This window comes from Pongo abelii, chromosome 8 (assembly GCF_028885655.2).
Source record: "Pongo abelii isolate AG06213 chromosome 8, NHGRI_mPonAbe1-v2.0_pri, whole genome shotgun sequence".
Lineage (NCBI taxonomy): Eukaryota > Metazoa > Chordata > Mammalia > Primates > Hominidae > Pongo > Pongo abelii.
This window is the reverse complement of record NC_071993.2, coordinates 22,048,420-22,064,974: the sequence shown is the minus strand read 5'-3', so window position 1 is coordinate 22,064,974 and position 16,555 is coordinate 22,048,420. Positions and strand designations below refer to the sequence as shown.

The 16,555-nt window shown below is 35.3% G+C and overlaps 1 protein-coding gene across 1 annotated transcript in view; it reads left to right on the top strand.

The window, feature by feature from the left end:
• DNAJC1 (DnaJ heat shock protein family (Hsp40) member C1) overlaps positions 1 to 16,555 on the top strand; it is a 249,941-nt gene that overhangs the window by 62,866 nt on the left and 170,520 nt on the right. The window contains exons 2-3 of the mRNA XM_002820584.4: positions 11,817 to 11,918; positions 12,410 to 12,456. Coding sequence (XP_002820630.3) covers positions 11,817 to 11,918; positions 12,410 to 12,456 — 149 coding nt within the window. The remainder of the gene's footprint in view (positions 1 to 11,816; positions 11,919 to 12,409; positions 12,457 to 16,555) is intronic.

The following is a 16,555-nucleotide window of genomic DNA, read 5'->3' as shown; positions in this document are numbered from 1 at the left end:
CTTTATTATAAAGCTGTCTGTCCTCTCTCTCTTTCTCCCCCTGCCATTGACTTGTTAAAGGGACCTCCTTTTCAAGGTAAATCAGTGGCAAGATTTAGTCTAAGATCTAGTTACCAGATTATAGAAATGATGATTTTGTTCTGTGAATAGTTGGTCTGATGTTCCTGCCAACTCAATTCCCCCAGTAATTAGATATCAGAAGCAGCTGTCTCTCGAAGCTGCAGTCTTTTGTTTTTATCTATATTTTGGAGAACGCTTAACTTTTTTAATCTTATGGAGAGGACAGAGGTGTATCCAACTCAAATAAATGTGTTATTAATCTAAATTTATTTAGATACTAGTTTAAAATAGGAGACGTAATATATTCCTAAAATAAAGGAGCAGAATACATCCTTCTACTGTGCTCGAAATTATTTTCTTATTTGTCAAGAAATCATTCTTATTGACCTTTACTCTCAAAGAATAATAAATGTTCTGTATCAACAACCAGGATTTGGTATAGATTAACCTTATCACTGGTTAGTATATATAGTTTAAGGCTAAGAAAATGAATTAAAGTTATAATCTTACATAAATTTGAATACATCTCTCCAAAGGCAGTTGACTTTAACAGTGATCTATTATGGAGAAACCCAAAGCCTCTCCCTACTTCTTTTGTAGCATATTGGCCATAGAAGCCCGGACTTAAAATTTATCATGAAGTAAACTATATTATTGTATTTATTATTTTTATTTGCCCTGGAAAATTAGTTTTTATTTTGAAACTTATTTCTAAAGCATTTTCTTTTTTCAATTTATTTTAAATTTTATATGCATCTGGTATAAAATCCTGTAATCCTGAAGATACTGTGATGAATCCAAGTTTCCTGCCTTATCCTCCTGATCCACTCACCAGAGACAACTTCCTTTAAAATATGTCTATTATTTAGTTCTTCTAGTGGTGAATGCACTTGTATACACACACATACGTTTGTTTTGGCTTTTTTGCTGCTTTTATTTATTTTTATTTTTTGAGAGGTTTGGGGTGGGGTGAGAAAGCTATGTTGACTGCTAAATTTACATGCGAAGGTCAGAGTAAAGAGGGCAAAGTCATTAGTAAGAGTTTAGCTTGAGCTTTTAATCAATAAATCAGATACGAAAATGACCCAAAGACCTAGTGAGAAAGATTACATGGAATTACAGTCAAGTACTGCTTAATGATGGGGATACATTTTGAGAAATGCATCGTTAGGCAATTTTGCAGTTGTTCCAGCATCATAGAGTGCACTTTTACAAACCTAGATGGTATAGCCTACCATACACCTAGGCAACATGGTATAGACTATTGTTGTACTAGGCTACAGACTTGTACAACATGTTACTAAATACTGCAGGCAATTGTAACACAATGGTATTTATGTATCTAAACATAGAAATGGTACAGTAAAAATGCAGTAAAAAGATTTAAAATGGTACTCCTATATAGGTCAGTTCCATTATAATTGTACGGGAACTACTATCATATATGCAGTCCATCATTGACCAAAATGTCATGCAGTGCATTGACTGAATTAACTTTGAGGCAGTTGGTCTTGATTAATAACACTATACAAATTAAGGGTCCCAGATGTCAATTAGAGTTTGAAGTTCCTAAATATAATTTGGATGAATGTTGTCTTCCTTCCTCAGTGAATCTGATAGCCAAATAGATTATCTTCCCTTCAATTTAATACCCCTGAGTCTTTTTCAAGGGAGTAGAAGTTTCATTAGGAAGAGTTTACTTTGAGCGGGCCGGGAGCGGTGGCTCACGCCTGTAATCCCAGCACTTTGGGAGGCTGAGGTAGGCGGATCACGAGGTCAAGAGATCGAGACCATCCTGGCCAACATGGTGAAACCCCGTCTCTACTAAAAATACAAAAATTAGCTGGGCGTGGTGGCACGTGCCTGTGGTCCCAGCTACTGGGGAGGCTGAGGCAAGAGAATCTCTTGAATCTGGGAGGCGGAGGTTGCAGTGAACTGAGGTCACACGACTGCACTCCAGCCTGGCAACAGAGCGAGACTCCGTCTCAAACAAACAAACAAAAAAAACAAAACAAAAAAAAACCCGAAGAGTTTCCTTTGGTCAGATCCTGGATAAGATCTTTTGGTTTTGGTTTTGGTTAACTAGCCAAATATTTTTCTACTACCTGGCACACCTAAAAATGTGGGTATCACATTTGTGGAGATACTGTGTAAATAGAATGAGTTTTAGATTATTGTCAATCCATTGATTAAAATCAGGGTCAGCAAACTACAGTCCTTGGGCCAAAAGCAGCCACTACCTGATTTTGTAACAAAGTTTTATTGAAACACCACCATACCCATTTGTGTATGTATTCTCTGTGGCTGCTTTCTTACTACAATAGCAGGATTTAATAGTTGTAATGAAGACTGACCCACAAAGCCTAAAATATTTACTGTCTGTCCCTTTACAGAAACAGTTTGCCAATCCTTGATAAAAAATAAAATAAAAAATTTCCCTTGAGTCACCTAAGGCAGATTTTTCAGTGCTATTACGTAGCAAAACTTAGGATAGCAACCATGGAAGGTAGAGTTAGGTTGAGATTTTTCTTCTTCTTTTTTTTTTTAAGTGTGTTTATAACTGTAAATTTTCTTCTGAGCACTGCTTTTACCACATCCTATGTTTTGGCATGGTATGTTTTCATTTTCATTCGTTTCCTTCTCTAGCGATTTGTTTCTTACTTTAAAAATTAAATATCATGATTTAATTTTATTCTTGCTTAATCCTCAGTTGTTTTAAATTAGAAAAAATAGTTATGATTAACTATTAACATTAATGAATTAAAATCTTCCAGAAGGAATGAATCCAAAGAGAAATATCTAACGGGTAATGAAACCCTGATATTTTATGGCCTTTCCTATTTTAGTCTCAAACATTCTAAACATAAAGGAAGAAAGAGCTTTTCAGTTTTATTCTTTTAAAAAGAGTATAGGCTTCTCTCCTGCTACTGAGGATGGTCTAACACATTCACAATTATCTTAGAGACAACATAATGGCACGTTCATTCATATTACAGTATTTTCTAATTTCCTTTTTGATTACTTGTTGTTTAAAAATGTGTTGTTTAATTTCCACATACATGTGAATTTTTCAAATTTCCTTTTGTCATTGATTTCTGATTTAATTTCATTATGGTTGGAGAAGATACGTGGTATGATTTCAGTCTTTTTAAATTTATTGAGACCTATTTAATAGCCTAAAATACGGTATATCTTGGCTAATATTCCGTGTGCACTTCAGAACAATATGTATTCTCTTTTGGGGTGGAATGTTTTGTAGATGTCTGTTAGATGTGTCTAGTTGGTTTATACTATTGTTCAAGTTTTCTGTTTTCTTACTGTTCTTTCTGATTGTTCCAGTCATTATTAGAAGTGGAGTATTAAAATTTCCATTATTGTAGAATTGTCTATTTCTCCTTTCAGTTCTGTTAAATCTTTACTTCATATATTTTGGGGCTCTGTTAGGTGCATGTTTATGTTATTTATATTGTTATATCTTCTTGATGGATTGACCTTTTTGTTGTTAAATAAATGTCCTTTGTCTTTTGTAACAATTTTTGTGTTAAAATTGATTTTGCCTAATATTGGTATAGCTACCAGCTCTCTTAATTACTGTTTGCAAGGAATATCTTTTTTCATCCATTCACTTTTGATCTATTTGTATCTTGGTTCTAAAGTGAGTCTCTTATAGACATCATGTACAGTAAATCCTCTCTTGCCATCATCAGTAGAGTCTTAGAAACTACCACTTGCAGTAAGTCTTTAAATAGCATCATTTCCTTCAATCTTGTTTCATTATAGCATGAAAAAAAATTGCTTTCATTATATGTCATTTTACTTACAGTTGCAGTTTCTAAGAACCTATCAGTGACCTTAAGTGAGGACTTGCTGTGATGGATCATGTTTGTTTTGAATTCATTCTGCCAATATCTGCATTTTAATTGGAGAGTTTAACTCATTTAATTTTAAAGTAGTTACAGATAAGGAATGACTTACTTTTGCTATTTTGCTATTTGTTTTCTGTATATTATATGTCATCTTTGTTCTCTAGTTCTTCCATTACTACCTTTTTTGTATTCAATTTTTTTTCTAGTGTACTATTTTATTCACTTTTCATTTCTTTTACTGTAGATCTTTATATTCTTAGTTTTTGCCATGGGAATTACAGTTAACATCTTAATTTATAGCAATCCAGTTTGGATTAATACCAGTTTAGTTTCAATCATGTAAAAATATTTTGCTAGAATGTAAAATGCAAAAAGGAAAAATTTAAAATTAATTTTACAAAGAAAATAAAAAATGTTGCTCCTATAGCAAGCACTGTTCCCTATTCCTTATGTTGTTTATTGTCACTCTGCACTCCAGATTACATTTTTATGTATATAATGTCTGCCATAGACATAGATTTATATTATTTATTTATGGCATAGATTTATAATTACTGCTTTATGTAACTGCCTTTTAAATCATATAGAGTAAAATTGAAGTTACTAACCAAAATGCATTAATAGTGACTTTTATATTTACCTATGTAGTTACCTGTTTTAGTCTGTGCTGCTATAACAACATACTTTATGCCGGGTAGTTTATAAACAACAGAAATTTGTTGCTCACGGTTCTAGAGACTGGGAAGTCCAAGATCAAGGTACAACATATTCACTGTCTGGTGAGGGCCCATTCCTCATAGATGGTCCCTTCTATGTGTCCTCCCAGGGCAGAAGGGCAAAAAAGGGACAGCTCTATGGGACATCTTTGACAAGGGCATTAATCCCATTTGGCCTAATCACTTCTTAGAGGCCCCATCTCTTAATACCATCACATGGGGGATTAGATTTCAACACATGAGTTTTGGAGGGATGCAAACATCAGACCACAGCATTATCTTTACCAGCATTTTTTATTTCTTTGTTCTGATTTGAATTACTGTCTAGTATCTTTTTCTTTCAGCTTGAAGGACTCCTTATAGCATTTCTTATAAAGCGTATCTACTAGCAATGAATTCTTATTTTTTAATTGGGATATCATAATTTCTTTTGTTTTTGAGGGATAGTTTTGTTGGATATAGACTTCTTGGTTGATAGATTTTTTTTTTCATGTTAATTTACTACCATCTAGCCTCCATAATCTCTGATGAGAAATTAGCTGTTAACTTTATTGGGGATCCCTTATACATGATAAGTTGCTTCTTTTGCTGCTTTCGGGACTCTTTCTTTTAACATTTTGATTATAATGTTTCTAGGTGTGGATCTCTTTAGTTTTCTCCTACTTGGGGTTTGTTGAGATTCTTAGATACATAGGTTTATGTCTTTCATCAGTTTTTGAAGTTTGCTGTCATTTTTTCACCAGATATGTTTTTTGCCCCTTTTTCTGTTTCTTCTCCCTTTTGGAGATCCATTATGTGTTTGTTGGTACTTTTAATAGTGTTCCACAGGTCTCTTAGGCTTTGTTCATTTTATTCATTTTTTTTCCTTTCTGCTCCCCAGATCAGGTAATCTCTATTGATCTGTCTAAGTGTTCATTGATTGTTTCTTCTGCCTACTCAAGCCTGCCTTGAGCCCCAACTGGTAAAATTTTCATTTCAGTTATTGTATTTTGCTAGTCCAGAATTTCTGGTTTGTTTTTTTAAAGTTTACTTTTGTTGATATTCTCAATTATGTGAGACATTATTCTCATATTTTCCTTTAGTTCTTTGAACATACTCTTTAAGCATATTTAAAATAATTGATTTAGAGTCTTTGCCTAGTAAATGCAATATGTGGACATCCGCAGGGACAATTTCTATTAATTTTTTTTTCTCTGTTTGAGGACCATACTTTCTTGTTTCTTTGCATGCTTTATAATTTTTTATTGAGTATTAGACATTTTAGATATATATAATGTGGCAGTGGTATTTTCTACTTTCCTAGAGGTTTTTGTTGCTGCTTATTATAGTTGGTGTTGTCTAGTGACTTTTCTGAAATAGACACTTTTGTAAAGTTCATATTCTGTGCTGTGTGTGGCCACTAGAATTTCTCTTTAGTTAGCTTAGAATCTCTGGTCAACTAATGATTTGGCAGATATTTTCTTAACAGTTGGAGCCAGAAATATATAGTCATGCATCGCTTAATGACAAGGATGCATTCTGAGAAATGCATCACTTGGCAATTTTGTCTTTGTGTGAATATCACAGTGTATTTATACAAATCTAGATGGTATAGCCTACTGCAAACCTAGGCTATATGGTATAACCTATTGCTCCTGGGCTGCAAACCTGTATAGCATGTTACTGTACTGAACACTGTAGGCAATTTTAACACAAAAGTATTTGTGTATCTAAACATATTTAAACATAGTAAAAATACAGTATAATAGGTACAAAATGTACGTGTATAGGGTATTTACTATGAGTACATCTTGCGGGAGTGGAAGTTGCTCTGGGTGAGTCACTGAGTAAGTGGTAAGTGAATGTGAAGGCCTAGGACATTTCTGTACACTATCATATAAACACTGTACACTTAGACTACACTAAATTTATTAAAAATATGTGATCTCTTCAATAATAAATTAACCATAGCTTACTATGTAACATTTCTACTTTATAAACTTTAACTTTTTGACTCTTTTGTAATAACACTTAGCTTAAAACACAAACTCATATATAGCTGTATAAAAATATTTTTATATCCTTATAAGCTTTTTTCTATATTTAAAATTATTTACTTTTTTTTAACTTTTTAAATTTTCTTGTTAAAAATTAAGACACAAACACACATTAGCTTAGGCCTACACAGGGTCATGATCATTAATATCACATGTCATTTAATTGGAAGGTCTTCAGGGTCAGTAACATGCATGGAACTGTCATCTTTTATAACAATGCCCCTTCTGAAATACCTCCCGAAGGACCTGCTTGAGGCTGTTTTACACTTTATTCCTTCTATATATGTATTTTTTAATTTCCCTCTGAAATAACCATAATAGTATAGTAAATACATAACCCCGTAACATAGTCGCTTATTATCGTCAAATATTATGTACAATACATAATTGTATGTACTATACTTTTATACAACTGGCAGCACAGCAGGTTTGTTTACGCTAGCCTCACCACAAACACATGAGTAGATACATTGCACTGTGACTTTAGGAAGGGTAACATGTCACTAGAAGATAGGAATTTTAAAGCTCCATTGTGTGGTATTCTTATGGGACCACCATCATATATGCGATTCATTGTTGATGGAAACATTGTTATGTGGTGTATGACTAAATATAAATGAATAAATAATATATATAGTTCCAGTGTTTGCCAGTAGACTGTGTATATCTTGGGGACATGCCTTCCACACTCAGTTGGGCAGTTTACATCTTTCTTAGCTTCAGTTTCTGCTTGTGCAGAGCCTGAATATCAGCCAGAAGTGAGAACTTAGAGCCTTCTCAAGTCTTTCTGAGCATGTGCTCTGTCCTGGGCATGCACATGGCCATCTAGTCTCCAAGGAATATGTAGGAGCTTTAAAAGCCCTTAGTCCCCAAAGCATGTCACTTTTCAGTCTGTCTGCCCAAGCTTTTTGAGGGCTTATTTGGAGGTTCTAGCAGGGGAGCGCAGCTACTTGTATACCCTTGACTGAAGACTGGTCCTCCCCTATCAGGTATGGTTGTCCTCTTGGACCGAGCATGCAGCTTCGGGAGGGACGCACATGGAGCAGTGAGGGAAGAAGGGGACACCCGCCTCGCCAGCCAGATCAGCCGAGTCAACCCTGGCGATCAGTGGGGTGACAGATGTCGCAGCCGGATCCCCCTCACATCCCCAAGCTTTTTGATAATCAATTAACCTTAGCTTACTATATAACATTTCTACTTGATGAACTTTTTAATTTTTTATCTTTTTGACTCTTTTGTAATAACAGTTAGCTTAAAACAGCTATATAAAAATATTTTTGTGTCCTTTCAAGGTTTTTTCTATATTTATAGAAACAATTTATTATATTCATTGTTGCCTCAATCGCTACACCTTACCCCATTCAGCACTGGCTAATACATTTGCCTGTAGGCCAGGCATGTAATCCCAGCACTTTGGGAGGCCAAGGAGTTTGAGACCAGCCTGGGCAACATGGCAAAACCCTGTTTCTACAAAAAATAAAAATCAAATAAATAAATTTGCCTTTAAATGTTTACGACAAATGGCCTATCTGCTCTGGCAGAGTTCTGAGTGTGGCAAAATAAAAGCAAGCCCTTTACACAGTTTAAGCCAACAGAGAGGTTAAAACAAAATAACCACAGCTTTTTGAGAACAAGGTCAACTCTGATCTCTCTGGCACCAGGAACCTAACCAAGGCCTTAGGTTGGCATCTTTAAGACCCTTAGTGAGAATCATCTTTTTCTTAAGTGCTTGCCTAATTGCTGTAAATTTTGACAGGTTTTCAGAGATCAGATAAAGTTGATTCTGACAGTTTTTTGTCAGGTTATTTTCACTGTTTCTGTGGAGGGATGAACTCGGAGTTCCCTAACATGCTGTTTTTTGCTGACATGCCATTGCATTGTTTCCATTTTGATAAGCTTACATTATTTTCAGGGTTTGTTGTTGGTGTTGTTTTGGAGACAGGGTTTCACTGTGTCACCCAGGCTGGAGTATAGTGGTGCAATCATGGCTCACTGCAGCCTCAACCTCCTGGGCTCAAGTAACATCCCCACCTCAGCCTCCCAAGTAGCTGGGATTACAGGCACATGCCCCCACACCCAGCTAATTAAACAATTTTTTTTGCACAGGTGGGGTTTTTCCATGTTGCTCAGGCTGGTCTCAAACTCTTGGGCTCAAGTGATCTGCCTGCCTCAGCCTTCCAAAGTGCTGGGATTACGGGCGTGAGCCACCACACCCAGCCTCAGAGTGTTTTTTTGTTTTGTTTTGTTTTTGTTTTTTTTCGCAAAAGTGATGATACATTTCTTCTTCATAGAGGTCACCTGACTGTTAAAATAATTCATGGTTAGCTTGCCAAAGAGCCATATCACATTTAGAAGGAAAAGAATTCTAACAGATGAATCCAGTAGATCTAATATGAAAGGAGTTAAAGATAGCCATTTCACTCACGTGCTGTCAACAAATTTTCACTCCAAGCTAGAGAGATAAAACATCTAATCCAGTGAATATGAGAGATGAATGTTCTAACATTCAGGCCTCTAATAGAAATGTGATATCAAATGTATTAGACAAGCCAATACGTACCAGGGTTTTTATCTTTAAAGCTCCAATGGAACATATTCACATTGTAGTTATGTGGACATGTTCCATATAGTTTATCAGGTCAAGAATGTAATAGTTGTTCTCACTGCCTTCCCAAAACTCTATCTCATTGGGAAGTTACTCAGCCCAAATCTGAACCTAAACAGCCAAAATAAAGAGATCTGATTCTGAAGCAATATTTTCTGAGTTTGAATTCATTGAGTACCTAATATTAAATAAATACATAAGCTAGTTTGAAGTACAACTTATCTAGAGCATGTCTTTGTAGATAAGAAAATCTTCATGTTTTTCAGCTGTGTCTACTTGAGGTAGAATTTATTGATGAAATAACTCAACTGGATAGATTCTCAAGAGGAAAATAGTCAGGCAATATTTGTGTATAAGAAACAGAGCCCTGTTCCTTAGAAGAGAGCTGTCTGTATCTGTAGCTGGGTGAAAAACAACATGAGATTGGTGAACTGTATCCTAAGGTGTAATAATCTGGGGGACCAGGAGGATGAGCCAAGAGGGTGGGAGGTAAGGCTAGAAAAACTGGAAAACACTGGTGACAAAGGCACCTGATAGCTGCTCAAGGGTTTAGAGTAGGAGAGCCGTCTGACCACATTTATATTTGGGGTACATATGGTGGCAGAAAAATGGAGGATTGGGGGATCAGAATGGTAAGACTGGAAGCAGGGAAATGCCTTAGGTTACTATTAGTTGTTTTTATTTTTAAATAAGAAATGTTCCGTAGTGAACATGTATTAATTTTGTAATAGAAGAAAATACATAGCTATTATTTTGTATGAAATATACTTGTAGAATAGTTTATTATATAGTCCCAATTTAAAAAAATCTACAGTTAAAATCCCAATTAGAGATTGGTTATTTATTTGACACTTGACGTCTTTGCTCAACAATAGGATTCATCACAGATTTTCATTAAATAATCATTTATTTCTACCACATTATCTGTAGTCTATGTAGGGAACATGTCAATTTTATTAAGCAAATTAGGATGAAAATTACAACCATGTTACCTGCAGTACTTCAGTAATTTTTATAGCTCCGCAGCCTTCCACAAGTCACAAAAATACTCACACCCTGGGTAACATACTAGCTGGAGCAACAAGCCCCAGAAAACTGATAATAAAAATAATGGTTTATAAAGACAAGCCTGACAGACTAATTATAGCCTCACTTTGTCTCTCTCCAACTCTATTTAAAAACTATTGATAATATTTAGTCCCAGGTATATAGATTTTTTGTGTTGGTTTGGTTTGGTGTTTTCATCATTTGAACTTCTTAGTAGTTTTTGGAATTAATTAGACAGTCAGCTATCAAATGAGAGACATTTAATAAGCAAGTTTACTATCATTTTGCCCAATATTAATATGTTATTTGAATACACTTTAAGTTTAATACAGATCAAGTTTTAAACCCCAGCCAGGCGCATTGGCTCACACCTGTAATCCTAGCACTTTGGGAGGCTGAGGCTGTTGGATCACTTGAGGTCAGGAGTTCGAGACCAGCCTGACCAACCTGGGGAAACCCCATTTCTACTAAAAATACAAAAATTAGCTGGATGTGGTGGCGCATGCCTATAATTCCAGCTACTCTGGAGGCTGAGGCACAAGAATCTCTTGGACCCAGGAGGTGGGGGTTGCAGTGAGCTGAGATTGTGCCACCGCACTCCAGCCCGGGTGGCAGAATCAGACTGTCTCAAAAAAAGTTTTAAACCCTACTTGACAGTGTATTCTTTGTTATTATTATGCATTTTATACTGGCCATGTAAAAATGATGTTGTCTGATTTTACCTGTGCACACAGGATTATATAAAATGTAATTTTAATATCCACTTAATCTAAGTACTGAACCATGGTAACCTTTTAAATATATTTAAACTATACAAGTAATACATAAATACTGGGCAAATTTATTTCTATGAACCAGACTGAGGAGGCTGGCCAACATTGAAAATACCCTTTAAAGTACTAAGTAAATAAGTACAGTATATTTAACTCTTTCTATTGATAATAATTTTTGATAAATGCTAATTTAACTCCCTTCAGATAGGCATGCTTTTTGACATGTGAAAGTGAGATTCCATAGGTTGTTGCTAAGATGATAAACTCAATATAAATAACAATAGAGAAACCATATGGCTAGCCTGGGATTCAGAAATTGGCTTTAACATTTGCCAATAAATAAAGAGTTTCTTTGAAGGCACACCGATGTATTAATTTTTAATTTGTTTCTTTTTGATCTCTTAATTGCTGAAAAAGATTTATTGGTTAATTTTAGGAAGGCAAGTGTTAGAAAAGTTTCGCCAAATACTGTCTTCTTTAAATGACTGTATGGTAATGAAAAGTTAAGAGGAGAGCCAAATTAGATTGAATAATTGTTCAGTCATGTGGGTCAGGCTTGTTGCATAGCCTGGTTGTTAAGACTGATTGCTCAAATTACATTGCCTGGGGTCCTGCACTTGGTTGGCTGTCTTCTCAGATCTTAACAAGGTTCTGGGAATTTCTTTTTCTGACAAAGTTTGCTTTGTATTTTCCCCTCCCCCTACTACCTCCAGGATGCATCATCTGCAGACATCAGAAAAGCATATCGTAAGCTTTCACTAACTTTACATCCAGACAAGAATAAAGATGAAAATGCAGAAACTCAGTTTAGACAAGTAAGTGAAATATGCTATTATATATATATTTTGTGACAAATGTATTAATATGTTGATGGTAGAAATATTCACTTATATATGGAATATTTTCATTTGACAATGAGGTAGTAGTTTAAAATGTAGTGTATATGTTTTTATTCAAGTTTCTGCAAAATACATTTTTACCATTTTGTATTAGCATCTCTAAATTCTTGGAGGGTCATAATTGTCATAATTTTCTTGTCTAAATTACAACTTTTGCTTCTAAATGCACATTTTAAGAGAAGTATTACCTTTGTAACTGTCACAAAGATTTATTTTGATATCAAGCATTTTTAATCTCTTAAGGTACTACCAAAACATAAAGTGTTACTTATAATGGAGATTTCATCTGTTTATTGTATATATAGGCACATAGGATTTTCTGCATGTGTATTGTAGTGCCTTCACCCTCCTACGTGATTTCTTATAGTTGAGAGTATTTTTATTTTAAAGTAATGCTTTTATTTTAGTTGGTGGCCATTTATGAAGTTTTAAAGGATGATGAACGAAGGCAGAGGTGAGTGTTCATTTCTGCTTTTGGATTAAGATGTTATAGTTTCATGCTACAGTTTATAAAGAATTAAGCCTCCTTAAAAATTTTATTATTATGTTAGCATTTTATTTTTGTTCCTTCCAAGAAATGCAGTGTTTTAAAAATGTGTGTTTGAAGCAGAGTTAATTTTATTAAAAGTATTCACTAGATTGATTCGATACTTACAAGCTTCAGGATTTTGAGTCATAATGTTAGCAAGTCCGGGCTTCCTTAATACGACTTTTAACATGAGTGTTTATGCCCTGGGAAATACAAATACTGCTTGAATTCAAATAAATGTCCATTCTTTCCCATATGTCAGTAATAGCTCGTATCTGTGCCTGATGCTTGGTGCTTTTCCCCCCCATTCCTTAAATGTTTCAATTAGACTGTAGTGATAATCAGGTTAGTACTCTTTCTTGATATTTCCTCACTCTCAGAATAACCCAATTATATAAGCTTCTGTAAGCCTGTAGAAGATAGGGGCGGAAGAAAACTTTGCCTCTTGCGTCTATTTCTTTTGCCTCCTTCCCTTCCTTTACTCTGCTCCGGCGATTCTGCATTCAGCGTTAAACTTCAGAGTGGAGGTAGCCCCTCACACTAAGACTTCTCTGTGCCCCTTTCAGAAGAGTGACAATATATTTATGTAGTAGTTTATAATGCCAATGACTTAAGAGGAGATTACACAGAGGCCCCTTTCCTCTACTCCTACAGAATGTATGGAATGTAGACATCATTTCAGCAGCCTTCTAAGTTTTTTAAGTCAGACCACAACACATACACACACACACACACACAACTAAAACAGTAGTTTCACAAAATATTTCTTATTGCATGTTAAACACATTATTTTCTATTCTAGGCTAGACTAGTGTTTTGGTGTTTTTTAATTATTTATTTTTAAAAAATGTTGGTTGTGGTTCACTAAATTCATTTCATGAGACACTAGTGGACCACAATCCAAAATTTGAAAATGTTCTACAGTACAAGAGTACCTGTAAAAAACAAAACAAAACAACATCTGGCTATTTGACATTTAGGCAAAAGCCAGCCTAAATATCTGTGTCCTTCAATAGGGGGGTAATACATCTTCAGACAACCCTATAAATTGTGCTATGTTACATTCTGAATCTTTCCTCAAATGTATTATCTGGAATTAGTGTGTATGCTAAAATGTTAGCTACCATTCTTGATTCTCATCTTAACCGTTTAATTTGAATACCTCTGCTTGTCAGATTGCAAAGCACAAGGATTCAAGATCTTCTCTTAAAGTGTTCTTCACTTTATAACAAGGGCTGGCATTGGTCCAGATACCATAGCAGACATTCCTCTGGTTTGAGATAATCCATAGTGTTGAAAGAGTCCGAGAAGTGTGTTGAAAGAAGTTTTGGTCATTCTGTGCATATTTTCTAGTTGGTTTCTCTGTGAGCCCTAGTTTTGTTTCACACATCAAGAATGTGCCTGTAAAGGTAGCTTTATTTAGTCTTCTAATATTTTTGGCTTGAGGTTTTTTTCTTTTTGTTTGTTATCTTAAAAGTCAGTAAACTTTGTAATTTCTTTCAGTTACCAAAATTATTTCTATCTTTTCAAAACAAATCACTTCTCATATATAAATTGTTTCTTCATTAACATGGAATTGTCTATTAATAAATAACATCATCTCTTCAGGATTAGTTCTCTCATTTATTTTAGAGAGTTGATAGAAAAAATGAATGTGACAGTTACACAAACAGCTGTAGTATTTATACCCCTTGAGGCACAAGTAACTCTTTGGTAACTGGTTTTCCTTGAGGCAAAAGTCTTAACTAATCAAGCTAAGAATCACTCCTCTAAAGCTTGTGCCTGAGGCCAGGTGACCTATGAGTATTTAAACATATAGGAGACAGACATCTCTGCAGACAATTACTTAATGTTTATAATTCCTTTAGGAAAAAAAAGAGCACAGTCAGCATTATCTTCTAAAAGAAGATTATCTACATATTGATATGAAAAAATGCTTTTTGGTATCACAATTATTTACTATAAATATTCATTAAATAATACTTTTAAATGTGTAACCTTCCAAGAATTGGTAATTTGGGAAATTGTCATAGACATGTTTCCTATTTATTTCCCTTTTATATAATTGTGTTTTCTCTGAAATCATTTGAATTTTGCTGGAAAAGGGAATAGCAGTTAAACTGATAAATTAACAAACCAAGTAACTTTTTGTTAAAAAAAAAAGGAAAGGCTGGCTGGGTACAGTGGCTCACATCTGTAATCCTAGCACTTTGGGAGGCTGAGGAGGGCAGATCCCTTGAACTCAGGAGTTGGAAACCAGCTTAGGCAACATGATGAAACCTCGTCTCTGCAAAAAATACAAGTTAGCCTGGCGTGGTGGCACATGCCTATAGTCCCAGCTACTCAGGAGGCTGAGGTGGGAGGATTGCTTGAACCCCGGAGGCGGAAGTTGCAGCACTGTGCTTAGCCTGGGTGACAGAGCAAGACCCTGTCTCAAAAGGAAAAAAAGAGAATAAAGAAAAAGCCAGTTTTGTTTGATTTTTTAACATCCTTATTTGGGTATAATTTGCATACAATAAAAGTCACCTGTTTTAAGTGTACAGTTAAGTGCTTTTTAGTAAATTTACAGGCTTGTGCAAACCATCATCACAGTCCAGTTTTAGAACGTTTTCATCATTTCAAAAAAGCTTTAGCCCATTTGCAGTAGTTCCTCACCCTGGTCTCCAGCTCCAGGCAATTACTGATCGATTTAGTGTGTTTATAAATTTGTCCTTTCTGGACAGTTCGTATAAATGGAATCATGCAATATGTAGTTTTTTGTATCTGGCTTCTATTAACATAAGGTTTTTGAGATTCATCCATATTGTAGCATATACCAGTAAGTTCATTCTTTTCTATTGCTGAACAGTATTCCATTGTATGGATATACCACTTACGTTTATCTATTCACCAGTTGATGGACATGTGGGTTGTTTCCAGTTTGGGGCTATGATGAGCAAGGCTTCTATGAACATTCACATAAATCTTCAGATGGACATATGTTTTCATTTCTCTTGGGTAGATTCCTAGGAGTGCAATTGTGAATAAACGTTTAAGCCTTTTTCTCCACCAAGAACATATATAGCATGAAAATACAGTCGTGTACTGCATAATGGCATTTCACTCAATGAGGGACCACATACACAATGCTGGCCAGGCACAGTGGCTCACATCTGTAATCCCAACGCTTTGGGAGGCTGAGGTGGGAGGATCGCTTGAGCCCAGGAGTTTGAGACCAGCCCTGGCAACATAGCTAGACCCTATCTCTACAAAAAATAAAAAAATTACCAGGGTGTGGTGTTGCGTGCCTGTAGTCCCAACTACTTGGGTGGCTGAGATGGGAGGATTGCTTGAGCTACTTGTGATGCCGAGATGGGAGGATTGCAAGGCTGCAGTGAGCCATGATTGTGCCATTGTACTCCAGCCTGAGTGAGAGAGTGAGACCCCATCTCTAAAACAACAACAACAACAACAGCAACAAAAAAACCCAGTGCTGGTCCCATAAGATTATGATATGGTATTTTTACTGTACCTTTTCTAAGTTTAGATAGACAAATACTTACCACTGTGTTATAGTTGCCTACAGTGTTCAGTACAGCAACATGCTATACAGGTTTGTAGCCTAGAAGCAATAGGCTACCATATATCTTACATGTGTAGAAGCTATACCACATAGGTTTGTGTAAGTACACCATGATGTTAACACAGTGAGGAACTTGCCTAACAGTTTGCCTAATTATGCATTTTTCAGACCCAGTGATTGTCATTATTAAAGCATGCCTATAACAGGTTTTCCTGGTTATTGTAAGAAAACCTAGCTTAGCAGCTTTCTCTAAACTCTTTAGCTAACTTGTTTTAGGAAGCAGTAGCCCAGCTATGTTCCAACAAATTTTTATGAGTGCCCTGAATGTTAGTTGAGGTAAAATACTGAGTACCAGTCATTACATTTATATACTAGATTGCACTTTAGTAGTGTTAACATACCTACTTTTGTTCAAAATCTACGATGAATTTTTAACCAGTCTTCTTTTGCTAACCCAGTTGT